Below are 19,276 nucleotides of genomic sequence, written 5' to 3' on the forward strand. Positions count from 1 at the left end.
GTTGAGGTCTGGGACAGTGTCTAAGGAGTGGCAAACTGGGGTGGTGGTCCCCATATTTAAAAAAGGGGGACCAGAGAGTGTGTGCCAACGACAGGGGCATCACACTACTCAGCCTCCCTGGTAAAGTCTACTCCAGGGTGCTGGAAAGGAGGGTTCAGCCGATAGTCGAACCTCTGAAAAGGAACAATGCGGGTTCCGTCCTGGTCACGGAACAACCGACCAGCTCTTCACTCTCACAAGGATCCTGGAGGGGGCCTGGGAGTATGCCCATCCAGTCTACATGTGTTTTGTGGACTTGGAGAAGGCGTATGATCGGGTACCTCGGGAGATACTGTGGGAGGTGCTGCGGGAGTTTGGAGTGAGGGGGTCCCTTCTCAGGGCCATCCAACCTCTGTACTCTCAAAGCGAGAGCTGTGTTCGGGTGCTCGGCAGTAAGTCAGACTTGTTTCCGGTGGGGTTTGGCCTCCGCCAGGGCTGCACCTTGTCACCAATCCTGTTTGTGATATTCATGGCCAGGATATCAAGGCGTAGTCAGGGGGAGGAGGGCCTTCAGTTTGGTGGGCTCAGGTTCTCATCACTGCTTTTTGCAGATTATGTGGTCCTGTTGGCTTCATCGGCCTGTGACCTCCAACATTCACTGGATCAGTTCACAGCCGAGTGTGAAGCGGCTGGGATGAGGATCAGCACCTCTAAATCTGAGGCCATCGTTCTCAGCAGGAAACCGATGGATTGCCTACTCCGGGTAGGGAATGAGGTCTTGCCCCAAGTGAAGGAGTTCAAGTACCTCGGGGTCTTGTTCACAAGTGAGGGGACAATGGAGCGTGAGATTGGCCGGAGAATCGGCGCAACAGGGGCAGTGTTGCATTTGCTCTACTGTACTGTTGTGATGAAAAGCCAAAAAGCTGAGCCAAAAAGTGAAGCACTCGATCTACTGGTCAACCTTTGTTCCTACTCACCTATGGTCATGAGGGTTGGGTCATGACCCAAAAAACTAGGTCACAGGTACAAGTAGCCAAAATGGGCTTCCTTAGGAGGGTGGCTGGTGTCTCCCTTAGAGATAAGGTAAGAATCATCCATGGGGAGCTCAAAGTAGAGTCACGTCTCCTTCATGTTGAAAGGAGCCAGCTGAGGTGGTTCAGGCATCTGGTAAGGATGCCCCCTGGGCACCCCCCCAGGGAGGTGTTCCAGACAGGTCCACCTGGGAGGAGACCCCGGGGAAGACCCAGGATTACATCTCCACACTTGCCTGGGAACACCTCGGGATCCCCAAGTCAAAGGTGGTCAATGTGGCACAGGAAAGGGAAGTCCGGGGTCCCCTGCTGGAGCTGTTGCCCCCATGACCCGAACCAGGATAAGCAGTTGAAGATGAGTGAGTGAGAGTGAATCCAGGATGTTCTAGGCCTAGGCTGTGTTCTAGCACCTCAAATCTCAGGTCTACTTTATTCTTTTTTATGCATTATCAGGGGACCCAAACATATCAAAGACTCTGTAAATTCATGGATCAGAATGTGGAATCCTCATCATAGGAGGAAAATCTTTCTGAAACAAACTGAAGCTTAAGTTGGTTGTAATTTAGGTGAAAGCTAACTGCTGGTACAGCCAATTCCTCCTCGTCATTTCTATCCTTCAATTTAAAGCAATGACACTTCAACTCCACCACCACAAGATGGTGCTGCAGTTAGTAAGGTGTGGATACTTCTTTCTTGGGTCTATTGAAGAACTAACCAACTACTAATTGCTCATTTTCCAGATATGACCAATTTTAGGGGTTTGTCAAAGAAAAAAAGAATAGAGCATTTGTCAAAATGGCAGGGGAATAATATCATCAAGTACCTGCAGAGGAACAGTTCAAATCCTAAAGACATTCACCTCCATACATCTGCTACAGTAGTGGACAACAACACACAAGTGGACGGCTGAATTTCCAAAGGGTAGAAAGATCTGTGAAAAAGACTCAAGTTCTGGATGGCCGGTACCCCCCACTGACAACATACCCCCACCGCATCAAATGGCAAAACTCACTGCCTGATACATGCTACTGTAGCTGGACTCTCTTGTAAGAAAGTTGAGAACCTTCCACAGACAGAAGCACAAACCAAAACAAGGAACATTCTGCAATGGAGCAGACTAAATTCATTGAATTTTTTCTAACCAACGAGAAGTGCGAAGTCCATATCTTTGAGACAAAGATCCAACCTGTGAAGTGGAATGTAGTATTCTTACCCCCCGCAAAGGCCAAGTTCACTTCATTGTGGTCATGGCCTTAGATTCCTGGGATACAAAGGCAATGCTTGAAGAACTTTCTCAAGAGTCAAAACCATAAATGAGTCAACATTACAAGACTCATACTCAACTCCCAAGACAGCTAAATAGGGGTTCTGGTTTGGTCAGGACAACGCCCCAGGCCACACATCTGTGATATCTGCCATCAGTGTGGCACTGAAATGGACGATTGTTCCTTACAGTCTACTAATTTGGCACCATCTATCTACCAAATGTGGAAAACATTTGGCAGGGCCAAGTTGTTCAGGGTGTAGCACCCAGCCTGTGGCAGTCCACTGGTCATCCACTGATCATTCCCTACCGTTCACCAAGTATCTCAACCAGTCTGGACTCCAGTGTACTCATTAAGAATGTACGGTGGAAGACTGAAGTGACAGATAGAAATCGTGATGTTCTACATCCATCTGCACAACAGCCTGGAAGAATGTAACACGTCAACAATTACATCAGTAAGAAAGAGACAAAAGGAAATATTTCAGGGGTTTGAACAGTGTGAGTTCATTTAGCTATGTGTTATAACAGAAACTGATCTGTTAAAATGCACTGGCAGAAACGCAATATATGAATAAATCAAAATAAGACAGCTGGGCTGAAAATAAACCTCCAACTGGCTCGCATTAGTAACTGCTATCGTCCAGCAAACACTATCAATAAAAGAGACCATCGAGGCGATTTCAGGCCGACTCACAAGCAAAGAAGCAAAAACATATCTATGATTCAGACCCAAGAAATCTTTGATGGATTCTGTGACAACTTGGTGGATGATGAACAAAAAGCAAAACTTGCCACTTTAAAAGGTCACGGTCATACACGGAACTCAAGCTACATTATGCCTCTGGATCAATGTCTCTGTTTTACAGTTTCTAAAAATAATTTGGTGGACGCATGAACAAACAACTAAATAAACTATTATTTTCCTTTGTAGATGACAGTCATCTTTAGCCAACATAAGAGACACCTCAACCAAGCAGAGGTCTGGAGTTATGACCAGTATGGACTGAAATCTGTTTCACCGGTAGAAAATCAGATTGGTTTTTCCAGTCAGACACTCAAATTTGGAACTGGTGATCACCCATATTCAAGTCTCTACTGGTCAACTTTCAACTGTTTTTGGGACACAGGGTGAACAAGAGATCAGCGTAAAGAACAACATTACACCGACCGTACATGGATCATTTTTACCTCAATTAGAATAAAAGGTTAAACAAATTCTTGTATCCTTGTTGGTTTATTAGTAGGCTTAATAAAAACATTTCTATAAAATCTGCTGAAAATGTTCAGCGGGATCTGAATAGAAACTACTGAGTTTTGGGGGTCAATCCCCAAAAAGGAACCAGTGATTGACTAGAACTGAACTTTGTTGTATTTACTGCCATCCCGCTGATAATGTCGTTACGACTACACGCTGCCCATAAAGTTGCAACACATCAATTGTGTTTGGCTGATTGAAAATCATGTGTTCTGTTAACCACTTACATCCGTTAACAACAAAACTGATTTTAAATTGTGTGTAAACCTTTTCTAAACTAGCTCAAAATGGTTATTTTCTTTTAAACCGTTTTAAACAGTAAAATGACTTTAATTCCTTTAATGAGATTAAATGTGAACTAATTATATTTTGTGACAAAAGATGGATGGATTTAAAGTACTTTTAGACTGCTTTACACTCATGTAAGCAGCCTTAAACTAACTGTGAATTAGCCTAAATTGGACTTAAGCTGAGAAAGTGGTTTTGACAGATTGTCACAAACCACAGGAATGTTTTGCTGCTCGATGAGTCATTTAAAGTCACCTGGGAAACGGCGTCTGTGAAACTGTGTTGGGAATTTTTCTTTAACCAACCGTCTGATCATAAAAACAAACTACGAAAATAATACTTCAGGCCGAGTGCTTTCAGCTTATTGCGTGGCTCTGTGAGACATTTGGAGTCACATAAATCCAATAAACGTACAATGCGGTCATACGGACTAACTGCAGGGGGCAACACAGACAAACAGCTGGATCCTGAATCCTAAATATAGCACCAGTCAGTATTATTTACAGAACCAATGGGGTGAAAACGAGGTCGAGGTCCGATTTCAACAACTGTGAAATAGCAAGTGCACGACCTGACGTGAGGAAGCCGTAACAGAACGTGTTTGACAGAGTTTTGAAATGTCTCCAGGCGACACGGTCACCCCCCGGTATCAAACGCACAGACGAGTGACCCAGTGCAGAAAACATGTACAGGCAACGCACTCGAGGATATAGTCGTAGTTGTATATATTTTTGTCTATGTACAAGAGAGAAAAAGGCAGCCCTTTGGTTTGATGCAGAACTGGTTCGTCACTGAGGTGCAGCATCACATCTAAACGTAGACACACAAGTCATCTGACCAGACATGCACATGTCAGCACTGAAGGCCAACAACCACGTATTCATATGGACGCACAGCAAACTACAAAACCTAAACAGATGGGAGGGGAGGTGGTGCAGTGGATGTTAAAACGACTGATGGAGATAACCGAAAAAATGTCTGCCAACGTGAACATGGACCGATTACTCCCATAGTCCGATGGAAAATGGCTCACAGTCGCCAGTGTTGTCCAACAGCACGCAACCTCTTCACATCCTCGTCACCGCAATTGTATCGGTGATCCCCGCTGCTCACCGGCTTGTCCGTCTCTTCCGTCCACCTAGGAGGCTTTCATGACACCATCGTGCCGCATAGCGGCACAGCGCACTTCTGCCCCTGAAGGCTGAACGTGGGGAAGGAAGAGGCAACAACAACAATAACAAGAACAAAAAGTTTTGTGTCTAACTTCTCTTATTGGCTCCTAGTTGGCTGGGCCATGGGTCAAAGGGCAGTCAGGCCAAAGTTACAGCGGCAGTATGTCATGCCGTTTGAGTCCAACCAACTGTCAGAAATTGGGTCATAGCGCTGGACAGTGTTCAGGTAGGATGACCCAGAGTGACCTCCCACCACATAAAGGCAATTGTCCACAATCGCAGAGCCGACACCTGCAAGAGATCAGTTATAGGAGATCAAATGAGAAGCGGCACATCAAACTGTGAACAGAAGCACACATCCATGAGTGACATGTTTGACCTTTGGTCTATTTCAAAAATAATGAAGTCTAACTGCTGATTTGCAATGCATTTGTCATGAACAAGCCATTATTTTATTTAGCACCATCCAGATTTATCTGTGAGTTGCCTATAGTCTCGTTGACAGGTACTGAAAATTTCATGGAAAAATTCCACACAGTTCCAAAGATGCGCATGATATTTACCCCAAAAATAGCACTTTTTTCATCCATTTTGTGTGACATTGATATTTAGCATTATCATTTAAAGTTGAATGTTAAAGAAATATCCTTGTATTTGGTCAGTTTGTTTGTTTGTGCTTCATACTAACACACAGTAATACATTTTTGTAAAGGTAGAAATGTCATTTCCTAGAAAAAAACATGTTTCTAAAGCAAGGTAAAACTGTCGCAAGCGTAACGCTGAGAATAAGTCCTTGATTTATTTGTGTCAAAACCTTAGCTATATCTCCTACTCTGCTTCAACAGAATAATTATATTACTTGTTCAATAATACCAGGAAATAATGGACAGAATTTCTTTGTTTCAGGCTTCTGCAGACTAAAGAAGATACCTCCAACTGTTGTCGCAAGTGTTACGCTCTAGCACATTATAGTATATATGCACTGATAATTTCTAGCAATGACTGAACCGAAACCAATAAAATAATGAAACTCTGATATATAACCATACCTAAAATTATAACATTTCACAAAAAATGATGGTTACGTCACACTTTGGCTTCATTATTTTTGAACTAGGCCCTTTACCAAACCGTTGGTAAGGGTCCTATCTCACCGGGCTGCGACAGCGTGCAAACGCCAATTCTGAGAGAAGTCATTTGATTCTGCATGATGTTCACTGGGTGGTGCGCTTCCCTCACTTCACTTACAGGGTGTTGCACCTGGATATTGAACTGTTAAAAGTTGGCTAAGTGAGAAGGGTCCTCCCAGTACGCTCCCAGAGCCGTCCAAATAAGTGGCACCAAGTCAAGTTGGCTGCATGATACACGATGATACAATGCACTTGTGCCTCATCAATGTAAAGCAGTACTGTATCAACAGAACGCAGAAATGTATTTCACAAGAACTACAGATCAGAGTCTTTGTGCAGCAAAGGATGAGAGGAGCCACGCAGCATGTGCAGCGTGCACAGGTTCTTCCGTCTGTGGCGGAGGCAGGGCTCCGTTGTGAGAAATGATACATTTTTAGTAAATGTGTGCAAGAGATACATACGTTTCTGACATCTGATGACTTCATGCACACAAGTGTTTGCGTTGCATCAGATTGCCAACTGCGCACAGACACTTGAGTTTTAGTAAAATAAAATACCGTTACTGGTGATTATGTGGATAATAATAATAAAAAAAAATGGAAACATTTATTGAGCACAGAATAGATGTTTGTGCAGAGAGAAAGGAGAATGAAATGAATGAGAGAAGAAAATCAACTTTTGTGAAACGAACATCAAGGTGTTTGTGTTTGAGCACAGCAGTGACAAAAATAGGAAATATCTAAATGTACCACTAGGTGGTGACAACACTTGATAAATGATGCCCCAAGCAAAAAATAAAAATAAACTTGAGCGCCACGCTTGTAGAGCGCAAACCTCCGCCAACACTCGTTTCCAGTTCCACAAATTTTAACTTTGGAAAAAATGTTCAAGGTCAAAGTCCTGTTCAAAGTGACTTTTCATAAGATAAGTCAGATGTGATCAAATGTCAGGAGGATGTATTTGGTTCACGCACTGGTGACTGGGGCACTTTTGACTGAGATACACTCAGCAAAAATATAAACGCAACACTTTTGGTTTTGCTCCCATTTTGTATGAGATGAACTCAAAGATCTAAAACTTTTTCCACATACACAATATCACCATTTCCCTCAAATATTGTTCACAAACCAGTCTAAATCTGTGATAGTGAGTACTTCTCCTTTGCTGAGATAATCCATCCCACCTCACAGGTGTGCCATATCAAGATGCTGATTAGACACCATGATTAGTGCACAGGTGTGCCTTAGACTGCCCACAATAAACGGCCACTCTGAAAGGTGCAGTTTTGTTTTATTGGGGGGGGGGGGGGACACCAGTCAGTATCTGGTGTGACCACCATTTGCCTCATGCAGTGCAACACATCTCCTTTGCATAGAGTTGATCAGGTTGTCAATTGTGGCCTGTGGAATGTTGGTCCACTCCTCTTCAATGGCTGTGCGAAGTTGCTGGATATTGACAAGAACTGGTACACGCTGTCGTATACACCAGTCCAGAGCATCTCAAACATGCTCAATGGGTGACATGTCCGGTGAGTATGCCGGCCATGCAAGAACTGGGACATTTTCAGCTTCCAAGAATTGTGTACAGATCCTTGCAACATGGGGCCGTGCATTATCCTGCTGCAACATGAGGTGATGTTCTTGGATGTATGGCACAACAATGGGCCTCAGGATCTCGTCACGGTATCTCTGTGCATTCAAAATGCCATCAATAAAATGCACCTGTGTTCTTTGTCCATAACAGACGCCTGCCCATACCATAACCCCACCACCACCATGGGCCACTCGATCCACAACATTGACATCAGAAAACCGCTCACCCACATGACGCCACACACGCTGTCTGCCATCTGCCCTGGACAGTGTGAACCGGGATTCATCCGTGAAGAGAACACCTCTCCAACGTGCCAAACGCCAGCGAATGTGAGCATTTGCCCACTCAAATCAGTTACGACGACGAACTGGAGTCAGGTCGAGACCCCGATGAGGACGACAAGCATGCAGATGAGCTTCCCTGAGACGGTTTCTGACCGTTTGTGCAGAAATTCTTTGGTTATGCAAACCGATTGTTTCAGCAGCTGTCCGAGTGGCTGGTCTCAGATGATCTTGGAGGTGAACATGCTGGATGTGGAGGTCCTGGGCTGGTGTGGTTACACGTGGTCTGTGGTTGTGAGGCTGGTTGGATGTACTGCCAAATTCTCTGAAACGCCTTTGGAGACGGCTTATGGTAGAGAAATGAACATTCAATACATGAGCAACAGCTCTGGTTGACATTCCTGCATGCCAATTGCACGCGCCCTCAAATCTTGCGACATCTGTGGCATTGTGCTGTGTGATAAAACTGCACCTTTCAGAGTGGCCTTTTATTGTGGGCAGTCTAAGGCACACCTGTGCACTAATCATGGTGTCTAATCAGCATCTTGATATGGCACACCTGTGAGGTGGGATGGATTATCTCAGCAAAGGAGAAGTACTCACTATCACAGATTTAGACTGGTTTGTGAACAATATTTGAGGGAAATGGTGATATTGTGTATGTGGACAAAGTTTTAGATCTTTGAGTTCATCTCATACAAAATGGGAGCAAAACCAAAAGTGTTGCGTTTATATTTTTGTTGAGTGTATAATGCAAAATGTACATCAAATGGGCTTTTCAATATTCCATTCAAATGTCCACAAAATCCACAATCTGGATCAGATCAAAGATCAAACTTTGTCAGGTGACACTGAGTGTCAGTCTGCACCTCACTTTCAAATATGAGAGTGATTGGTGCACATTTGATTAAGCTATAATGTAAAATATACTTTAAATGGGTTTCAATGTTAAATTTAAATGGCCACAAAATCTGTAATCTGGATCAGATCTGGTGTCGCAGACCGAACGGCCCCCTCTAAAAATGGGTCCGCCCTGCCTTCACTGCACATGCGTCTGAGTCTGACTATCTTCACCCAAAGCGAATATAATGTGATTATTAACCATCAGATAAAGAAAATTATTCTAAATTCAGTTTTAATCAGAAACTAGGCGAACACAGTCAACACTGGTGCAAAAACACACTCAGCAAAGTTTAGCAGAATTTACGCTCAGAACTGAGCAAATCAGTCCAAGCACAGTTACAACACTGAGATTACAGACATTTTTCTTGTGTAGTTTCAGCGGTTCAGATTTGCGGCTTTGTGATGTTGTCTTCTCAGCTGGAAAAAAATTCTTCACATTTTCAATCATAGCAATAATTGCAAAACTGGCACACAAATCCTAACTTTAATTTAATCAGAAATAGCAGAACTTCAACTCACCCGTGCGCGGCTCATTCATTGGTCGGCAGGCTGTCCACTGGTTCTGATGCGGATCATACCTCTCAATACTGGACAGGTGTGACACGCCATTGTGCCCACCCACCACAAATATGAAGCCGAGCATAACACCAACCCCAAAGTTGATCCTCTTATCTGCCATGGGGGCTACCATTTCCCAGGCGTCCTTGCTGGGGTCATACCGCTCCATGCTGTAAGACAGCAGATATAAGAACTGACATGTAGAAAAACCTGTGTGGTGATAAGCCAACCTTAAACAACCCCAACACACGCACAAATCTGTTCAATCTATCTCATGACATGAGCAAATTAAGTCCCTTTGGCTGCTCCCTTGTTTGCACTCGGGGTCGCCACAGCAAATCCAAGGTGGATCTGCATGTTGAATTGGCATAGATTTTACGCCGGATGCCCTTCCTGGCGCAACTCCACATTACATGGAGAAATGTGGTAGGGGTGGGATTTGAACAAGACCGATTTAATGCTTGGAATGTTATCAGTGTGTGTGTATATATATGTGTATCTTGAATTAACCTTTTTAGAGGAAGACTGAACAGAATCTGAAACAACTAAATGTTGTGCAGAGCCAGAAAATGAGAAAAGTCTGCATGCCATTAAGGATATATTTGAGCAAAAAGGTCAGTGAACTGACAATTTTAGCACTTCACTTTGGCTAAATTACTTTGCACCATTTTTATTTATTTATCGCAAATTACACTTTACAATCAATGGACAAAATGTAGCTGAGTGGCCGAAAAGTGGATCATTTTAATATTCACCACAAGATAAGAAAAAAGTTAAACAGCAAACTAACAAGTGGGCATATTTTAATACCTAGTTTTTGGCAAGGGTCTGCTGAGCCAATCACCTATGAGGTTTAAATTTTTAGTTGTGTGGCAGCTGTGAGCAGAAAACATGATCGATCAATTCATTCATCAAACATTAAAACATTTTGCATCTACACACCATCAGACTGTAAACAACAGAAAATGATCATATCTTAGGCTGGACTTGAACAATGCACAGTATGGTGGGTAAAGTTAGCCCTTACCCTTGTGAAGCATCTTGGGGTGACTTGTGATTTGGTAAACTGAACTGACAGAACTTAACTGCAGCTGGTAGACAATCTCATAAAATTGATTCATATTACACAAATGCTCTGTCTACAGTTTTCTTAATCTTATGAAATCAATAGAAACTGTATTTCCCCCCCTTTAATCTATACACTAAGCGTGGAGGTCCCATTTTTTTTGTCTCCAATGTTCTCTGGATCTGCTCATCTCACACGTACACTCTCGATCTTCTCATATCCTCTGTAGTTACAGACGCACATCATGTCTCTTTCACGAACACCCTTAATTGCCCACATTTTGCGGTTAATTAGAATTGCTGTGATATGCCACCAATTTCCGCCAGATGGCGTTTTCGTGTGGCAAGTATGAATCGGTCCATTTTCCATGTATGACATTCAGTGCATTGTCACTGAGCACTGCTTTTTTTCCATCTGTATTTCATCAAGGTAGGTCAATGAAAATTATCTGAAAATGTTTTCTAGGGCAAAAACATCCACAGATTCCAAATCTGCCATCACATTGGCGCCAGCTATTATGGTTCAGGCACTAAGGGGCCCCGTCTTGACTCTGAAAATAGCGCTCAGGCAAAGCCCCCCCCCCCAAAATGCAGAAAAACAGTAAAGTTTTGTGAAAGCGTTGCTTCTTAATTATTGCAAACAAATGTCAGCATGGTTTTATTACACTTTCTTTCCAGTCTTGCCTTGAATTTTGTGCATTCTCGTAATTTATTATAATGTCATTCCCATAATACACTAGGTGGTGCTGTTACTGCTGCAAATGTATTTTACTACCACCTGGTGTGATAGATGGATGAGTTATTTACAATTTCATAACAATCAGAAAAAAATAAAAGTTACATCCATTTTCATTACAGAGTCAGTCATTTCATAATTATTAAGACTTTAAAAAGATGAAGTTTAACTTTCTTAAATAAGGGCTCAGTGTGTACTTCAAAATGCTTTGAAAGCTTCTTTTGGAAGCTAATACGTTGTTTCAGTATACTGCTGCTCACTTTCCCAGATCAGTGACTCACGAATAGTGCACTCTTTCTTCACTGTACGAAGGACAGGTACTTTGCTAGTATTTTATAAATCATGCATGTGACATACACTGCCAAGATAACCAGTAGGTGTTTGATCACAAACCTTCAGAGTGAGTTGTGGTGAGGCCACTGGTGGCTGTGAAACTGCAGTCTGAGATAAAAACCCAGACAACTACTAGAAAATTGGCCATCTGAAGGTGTTTTGCACTTTGAAAGGACCAATGACCCTTTGGGAAAGGACTAAAATATATATGTAGTCCCGATAGATTCCCTGTCCAAACAAATTCTCCTGCAGGGTTTGTGGGCGTCAAGGAGATGAACAACAGAGAAGCTACTGCTCTCAGGAGATTCACAGAGTGCACAGGCAACCTGAGCAAACCTGACAATCACTGACTCGCTAATACCACCTGGTCATTCTCTCAGCAGCACTTTACATGTTCTAATTCACAGGACCCAAACACAGAATTAGCTCATTACATGGAAAAAGACCAAACTTTTTTTAGTGCGATAAAATAATGTTATCTATGGCTGCAATGAATGATTACAGGCATGTTGTGATGTCTGGAGTCCACAAGAAACACAGATCCTTACAACGGGGACAGCTGTTATCTTAAGAGGCAGTAATAAAAACAGACAAAACTAACTGAACTACATCAGAGCTGAAATTCCTCAAAGAATTTTGAGTTGGAAAATCAAGGCATTGGAGAAGAGTGCAAAATGTTCTAGATTCAAATATTTGTAGAGTCAAACATCTTGATGGTAGCTATTGCCCAAGCGGTTAAGTGTGCTTATTTCCAGTGCGTAAAATTAACGGTTCAAGACCACCCCTGCTCCGTTCTTTGTGTGATACAGAATTGTGTCAGGAAGGACATCCGGTATAAAACATGTGCCAAATCAACATGCAGATCCACCCTGGATCTGCCATGGCGAGCCGAAGTGAAACAAGGGACTTACAGTACTTTTGTCATCATAAATAAATGCAACAAAATAAAAGTTAGTGATCACTCACTCATAAGAAATATGAGCTACAGGCTCATGTGCATGTTTGTTGTTGTCGGACCATGCAGGAAAAAAAGTGTCAGATGCATACAATTTTGCACACTAATGAAAAGCCAAAGGCCCTTTTCTAATGTTGACAGGTCAGTGTAATAAACTCCTGCACATCAGTGTCAGTACCTGTTCATATGTGCCGGGCCGTAGCCTCCGATAGCATATACCATCCCATCCAGCACTCCAGTAGCAAAGCAGCTGCGAGACTTTGTCATGGACGCCACAGGCTGCCACTCTTTCAACTTGGGAACATATTTCTCCACCGACTGGAGGTAATATTGTCCATCGTATCCTCCTAGGGCATACAGCTCCCCAGCCAGGACCACCACCCCCAGAGTGCTGCGGCACTCAGCCATGCGCTCCACTGAAGACCACGTGTTGCTTTCGGGGTCCCAGCTTTCCACTGTGCTCTCATGTCTGCGATAGCTAATGCCCTGTCTCATGTGTGTTGCGATGCCTCCCACCACGTACACCTTGTGGTTTAGTACTGCCACGCCAAACTCGTATCGGGGAACGCTGAGAGGGGCCAATCCGATCCATGAATCAGTCTGAGGGAAATACATTTCCATGCTAAAGAAAAAAAAAATAAGATGGAACATCTATTCAATGTTAAATGCACAGGACAGTCATAAGCAAGTATTAAGAAAGTGATCATTTTTGGAATTTTGCCTCTGTACACCACAATAGAGCTGAAGCAACACAATCAACAAAAACACAAATCACATCACTATCTAAATACTTATGGACCTAACTGTAGCATTACATGACCAAAACACCATATCACAATATGAATTCTTCAAAGCCTGCAGCCCTACACTTTGATATACATTAGCTTAGCTTTCAGAGACTCAACAACAGTTGTTATGACCTGACAAAATACAAGTTATATGAAAAAACAAAAACAGGATAAAAATAGTTTGGAACAATCCTAATATTTCTTGAGTATTTTGTGTCTTTGGGGGAAATGTGTTTAAATTATTTTCAATGTCCGTGTCTGTCAGAATTATTTTACTGCTTTTGCCTGACAGAGCATGACAGCAGAGGTGTTGGGCCTTTTAGGTTACTACAGCTCTTGGTGAAATCCTATTGTACCTGTATTAATGGTAAATATCCACCAGGTGGAGATATTGCTCTATTTCAAGAACCTTGAGACACAACAACCAACCTATTGCTAAAACTCCCATCACACTAGAAGCCGAATGCCATCCGAATTAAAATTTGAAGTACATTCCAGAACAGTCGAGGTGCATTTGAAAACCTCTAACTGCAATCTGAGTGCGTTCCAAACAGTCGGGCAAATTCCTGTGGCAGGCCTGAATGTTTAGCTCATGTTCAAAACATTGAAGGTGCAGTCTAACTGCATTCTGACTGCGTTCTAAATATTCTTACAGTGTCATTACAGCTTTCGAACAATCTGATCACGTTTGACAGGATATGGAAGTGTTCACGCACATCAAATCCTGCCGGCATGTGCCGAATGTGCAACGACGCAGCCAGACTGCACCCCAATGCGAGTCAGGCGGGGTGCAACAACTTGCCCAAACTGAGTCAGAGTGACCCAAACACCCTGTTATGACTACTGTATATTACATACGCATGTCATGATGATTTTTGTGGCATAAATGGAAATGGGAACATGTGCAATGTTCCCAAAATGGAACACAAAAAGCAGATCACACTCACCTCTCCGGCCGGACAGCAAGACGCTCTGCTGCCCTGTGATGTCGCATCACACTGCTGTTCTGCGGTGCTCGTAATATCCGATCACTCCGCTGCCCTGTGGGGCTGCGATGTCCGATTGCTCCGCTGCCCTATGGGGCTGTGATGCACCTCTACTACAGGGGGCTCCTAAACTTAGGCCATACAGTGCAGAGAGTCCGTTATGTGTGGGAAGAAAATGAGGGGACAGTGTCCTGCTGACGGTCAGATTTAGCACACACATGACACGACACATATTGTGGACAACAGCGATTGTACACGTGGGGCGTCAATATGTTACATGTCACGGCCACGTCATAGACTGCTTGTCAGAACTGGTGTGTGCAATGGTATTGACGGCTGCGTACGGAGGCGATCTGATGACCGTGATAAACTGATCTCTCTTAACATGTACCACAGCGATGTGGACATCAAGGGGACCTGCATTACATGATTACACTCAGTAAGTTCAATGTCTTTTGAAATCCAGTAGAGAGACAGCAGGTCTTGGAGGAAGGACAGATGACATCTCTGCTCTTACCCTCCTCTCCCCTTGTTTGCCTTCCAGACTTTGGTGGCAATTAAAGTGCACCCATACGGCATTCTAAGTGCATTCTTCATATTCTTACTGCATTCTAGGTATTCCTACTATGTTGCAACTATATTTGGACTGCATTTGGAGGCTTACACATGGATTGCGAAAGAATCATTCGAGGTGGGTTTCGTCCAGATTCAGAGTATTTGAGTGGCATTCTTACACAGCTGTCGGAATATCTGTCCCTCCCGAATGTGCCTTGAATTTTGGCATTTTTTTCCACATTCTAGTTGATTCTGCTCAATTCCTGCTCATTCCTACTAAGTGTGATGGGGCCTTTATAGTAGTAGATAAAACATATTGATTAATGGAAAAAATACCTCTGTTCTTTGACACAGTTCCTGGTGGTCAGACTGGCTTATAATTAGAGCTTTTCAGCACTTTGAATGCATTTATGGGCCTGTCACACCTTGAAGATTTAGCCAGTGTATGCCAACTTATAACAAATTTGGAAAATACGCTGGTTATGCCAAATAAGTTGTGCAGCTTTCAAACCATGACTACTTAGTCAGCTTATGCCAACAAGACCGTTTCCACCAAGTGGTCCAGGACGGTTATCTCAATGTATTTCAACTCATGAGTAACTTTCAAGTAAAGTGTTTCAACAATTGCCTAACTTACCTACAACATATAGCCTGCGTATGCAGGATGTACGAGACGTACGTTGGCATGCGTCAAAAATATTGAGCATGCCCAAAATTTTTTAAACAAACTCGCCGTACTACACTGTATACCAGCGTACTTCAACGTGCTCTTAACTTATATAAAATTTAAGCATAACTTAAACATACACCGGCATATTTTTAGTATGTCGGCATACGCAAGCTAAATCGTCAAGGTGTGATGTGGCCTTTAAATTTTTTTTTCTTTGGTATCTATTATCCGCTGGTCAGCTTTTTTTAAATAATGACTGAGGAGTAAAATTTGAGCTGACATTAACTACTTGGTACACAAACAGCTGAATAACTGATTTTCTGACTGCCATTTCCAGGAAAGAAGCAATTTGGGGGCAATTTCTCACTAGCTTCTGAAAATTTCAAAAAACTACTGCTATACTGTGCTGGCCTTTTTAGAAACTAAACACAAATTAATGATAAAATATTAAAAAGACCCAGCTTTGATGACTGCAGGTGCCATTGCATCTAACATGATTAACTTTACCTTTCTAATGTAGCAAACAGTCCAGCTTTTCCTCCGACTGCCAGCAGCACCTTGGGGGCACACCTGGGCCGTGCCGACAGTACAGTCTGATAGGACAGCCGGTGCTCCGACATAAAATGATATTTGAGGGCCTCGTTGAGCAGGTGCTTGCACGCGTGATCATCTCGTATAAGATGGTTGGCTTCGTACAGACGAGTAAGAAATTTGACACTGAGGAGCGGAAGGCGCACACAGTGCAGCAGCTGAGCCAGATGCTGCTGTCTTTCAGTTACATCATATTTGATCCATGACTCCAGTGCGTAAAACACAGTCTCCTCCGTGACTACTTTAAGGCAGTCGTTGGACACAATTTCATCCAGCTCAGCCCTTGTCAGTTCAAAAAACTCCTCCGTGTGACAGACTTCCTCAAAGTTCTCACAGATGAATTTGGTTGCAGCCAGGCACAAGTCATGACAGCCGTAAGTCTCTGCAAAGCGAGAAATGCCAATGCAGTTCCCAGCATCCAGCTGGCTTTCCAAAAAGGAGCAGCACTCCTTAAGTACTAGCTTGACCTGCAGTAAGTTGGCAGCTGGTAGCAGAGATTCCACAGTTTCCTGGGAAATAAACACTGTGCCTGTGTATGCGTACTCAACAATGGCCTACGAGAGAAGGAGGACAGATTTTTGTAAAAACAAGCCACAGTACAGCACTTTTTTAAAGCCTACTGGCTTCAAGCCTACCTGCAAGGCCGTCTCGTCAATGCACTGGAATTCCACCTCAGATGTCTCCTTTTCTGACAGGTTACCTGTGAACATGGCCTTGAAATATGGACTGATGCTGGCCAGCACCACTTTGTGGGCATGAATCTTTGCATCGCCTACACATAACACAATATCACACAGTTCATGGTCCTGCCGCAAGAGCTGTAGGCCTTGTAGCAGTTGCTCAGAGTGAGGTCGTGTCAGACTGGCAAACATATAGGACTGGTCCTGCTGGTCCATCTGAGAGCAGAAATACTCAGATTAGTCAGTGTTTCCTATTGAGTTTCTTAGACTGCAGTGAACAGGCATAGCTTAATTTGCTATGTCACAGTTTCATGAGGAGTAATTTGCTATGTCACAGTTTCATGAGGAGTAATTTGCTATGTCACAGTTTCATGAGGAGTAATTTGCTATGTCACAGTTTCATGAGGAGCTGAAAATACTTGTGCTCTTCTCATAATGACATAAAACATCTGCAATACAGTGGTTCAACAAAGCCTCAGTTAGTCCTCCTCTCCATGGTTAAAACACTAAAAAAATAACCAATACACTGATGTGACAGGTAAACAGCCTATGAAGTCCAATATATGAACAAGTCAAATGTATGAGCCAGGCTATATTACAGCTACTTATTCAGTATGTCTGGTACTGGAGAAGAGCAAAACTGACAGTTTACTTATTGTGATGAAACACAGCTATGGTCAATGCAGCATGGTGGCACAAGCAGTTAGTACGCTTGCTTCTCAACAAGAAGGACCCTGATTTTAGGCCACCTGAACTACATTTTTGTTGTACATCTGGACTTGGATGATCCATAGTGGATCTGTTGTGGCAACCCCAACCAAAATGTGCAGTGTGCAGAAAAATATAAGTTATAGCCAGAAACACAATGGAAGTTTTTAACATTGCACTGCTGTCAGCTGACCTCCCCTTAAATAAAATACAAAGTCGCTACAATTACAGGAGCTGTAACTCTAAATCTTAAGGTTATTCTTACGGCAGTCGCAGTAATTGTTGTTCTGTGACTCCTTAGTATAGTAGTAAGTATCACCACCAGTCATATAGGAAACAGAGGCTCCATTCTTCAAAGAAATACTTTTTTTTTTAAACTTCCTTCATATCAACTAACATTTCTTGTTTCATTTATTCTTTGGGTTCATGTATCTGTAAGATTTGGGTTATTTAGGCTGTTGAGGTTAAGGTTAGGATGTCACGTCACAGCCGTAATAATAACCTACATAGTTACGTTAACGTAACGATATCCACGGGTAATAAAACAAAAAGACAATTAATGCTGCTGGAAATCAGTCTTGCAAACAAACAAAAACATACTCCACAGAAGATTTTGTATGAGGGAACGAAACAGTCAAGGCACATCCAGATAAGCCGAAATGACTTACATCCAAAACCAGTTGTCATATAGCATTTTCTGAAGAACAGACTGAGAAAGCGTGAACTTTTTAAATATGGTGCGTGACTCTGGGTCAGGACGTCGTCAGGTGTTAGCTCTTTGACTGCGGCCTCAGCTTTTGAACGGCCGGTAGGCATTCTTTTAAATATTAGCCAACTACTTCTTGGTTAGGGTTACACTGAGGAAGCAGCAGAGTTCGTCTAAGCAGACTACAGCTTGGATTGTCACACAGTTACACGGTGTTATCCAGTGGCTGCTGCAGCAAATACACGGAGCCCATTTGTTAGCGCAGTCAGGAGGTTAGCAGCTAAAAATAAACAGTAGCTAGCTGCACCACTGATTGCTTTACAGTAACAGAATTAACGATTGTAAACAATGACGCTGCTGCTAACAATTTATGTCAAAAATATATATAATTAACTTTTAAAAAAACTAACCTGTAATGTGATGTGCTGCTGTAATAAAGACCGATTCTGCCGTGTCGGAAGTTCAAGCGCAGCAGACGAACCCCGGCCAAGAAGCGGCTAACAGGAAGAGAAACGGCACACACAGCACACCCACTCTGCTTATTTCAAAATAAAAGCACAGGTTAATACCGGAAACAGCACATTCACAAGTACACACGCGCGCCAAATTAACATTTTAAAATGTAGAAAAATTTCTGCCTCCATACACATCTAAATACATGTGTTTGTACTGAATGTTGAATAAATGTGTATTGGTAATGGTAAAGTAAGTCCCTTCAGCTGCTCCCTTGTTTGCACTCGAGGTCGCCACAGCAAATCCAAGGTGGATCTGCATGTTGAATTGGCACAGGTTTTACGCCGGATGCCTTCCTGACGCAACTCCACATTACATGGAGAAATGTGGCAGGGGTGGGATTTGAACCCAGAACCTTCTGCACTGAAACCAAGCACATTAACCACCTGGCCACCTGCTTCCACCACCCCTGCTTGGTAATGGTAAAATTGGTAATGATGAGTAATATGTATAATAATGTAGGTATCAGACACTTTGTATATATCAGATATTTTTTCCATTGTATTTTTTTTACTTATTGTATTTTGTCCATT

The 19,276-nt window shown here is 42.8% G+C and overlaps 1 protein-coding gene across 2 annotated transcripts; it reads right to left on the reverse strand.

Moving 5' to 3' along the window:
- Positions 1 to 1,269: 1,269 nt before the first annotated feature.
- LOC117500698 (kelch-like protein 28) lies at positions 1,270 to 18,785 on the reverse strand. Of its 2 annotated transcripts, none has more exons than XM_034159461.1 (6): positions 18,641 to 18,785; positions 16,772 to 17,032; positions 16,053 to 16,690; positions 12,725 to 13,168; positions 9,419 to 9,627; positions 1,270 to 5,283 (listed from the first exon to the last, which is right to left on the reverse strand). In XM_034159461.1, exons 2-6 carry the CDS (start codon positions 17,030 to 17,032, stop codon positions 5,120 to 5,122), a joined length of 1,716 nt encoding a protein of 571 aa, XP_034015352.1. In that variant the 5' UTR covers positions 18,641 to 18,785; the 3' UTR covers positions 1,270 to 5,119. The 2 variants fall into 2 exon arrangements, with proteins under 2 accessions (XP_034015352.1, XP_034015351.1); XM_034159460.1 differs by lacking the exon at positions 18,641 to 18,785 and adding an exon at positions 17,572 to 17,642.
- Positions 18,786 to 19,276: the final 491 nt, after the last annotated feature.

This window comes from Thalassophryne amazonica, chromosome 19 (genome assembly GCF_902500255.1).
Source record: "Thalassophryne amazonica chromosome 19, fThaAma1.1, whole genome shotgun sequence".
Classification (NCBI taxonomy): Eukaryota; Metazoa; Chordata; class Actinopteri; order Batrachoidiformes; family Batrachoididae; genus Thalassophryne; species Thalassophryne amazonica.

Excerpts from the sequence above, each read along its gene's own strand:
- LOC117500698 (XM_034159460.1), bottom strand. Across the intron at positions 13,169-16,052 it reads CTGTTTGCTACATTAGAAAG|CATGGAAATGTATTTCCCTC; the intron begins GTAAAGTTAATC and ends TTTTTTCTTTAG. Across the intron at positions 5,284-9,418 it reads AATGAATGAGCCGCGCACGG|GTGTCGGCTCTGCGATTGTG; the intron begins GTGAGTTGAAGT and ends GATCTCTTGCAG.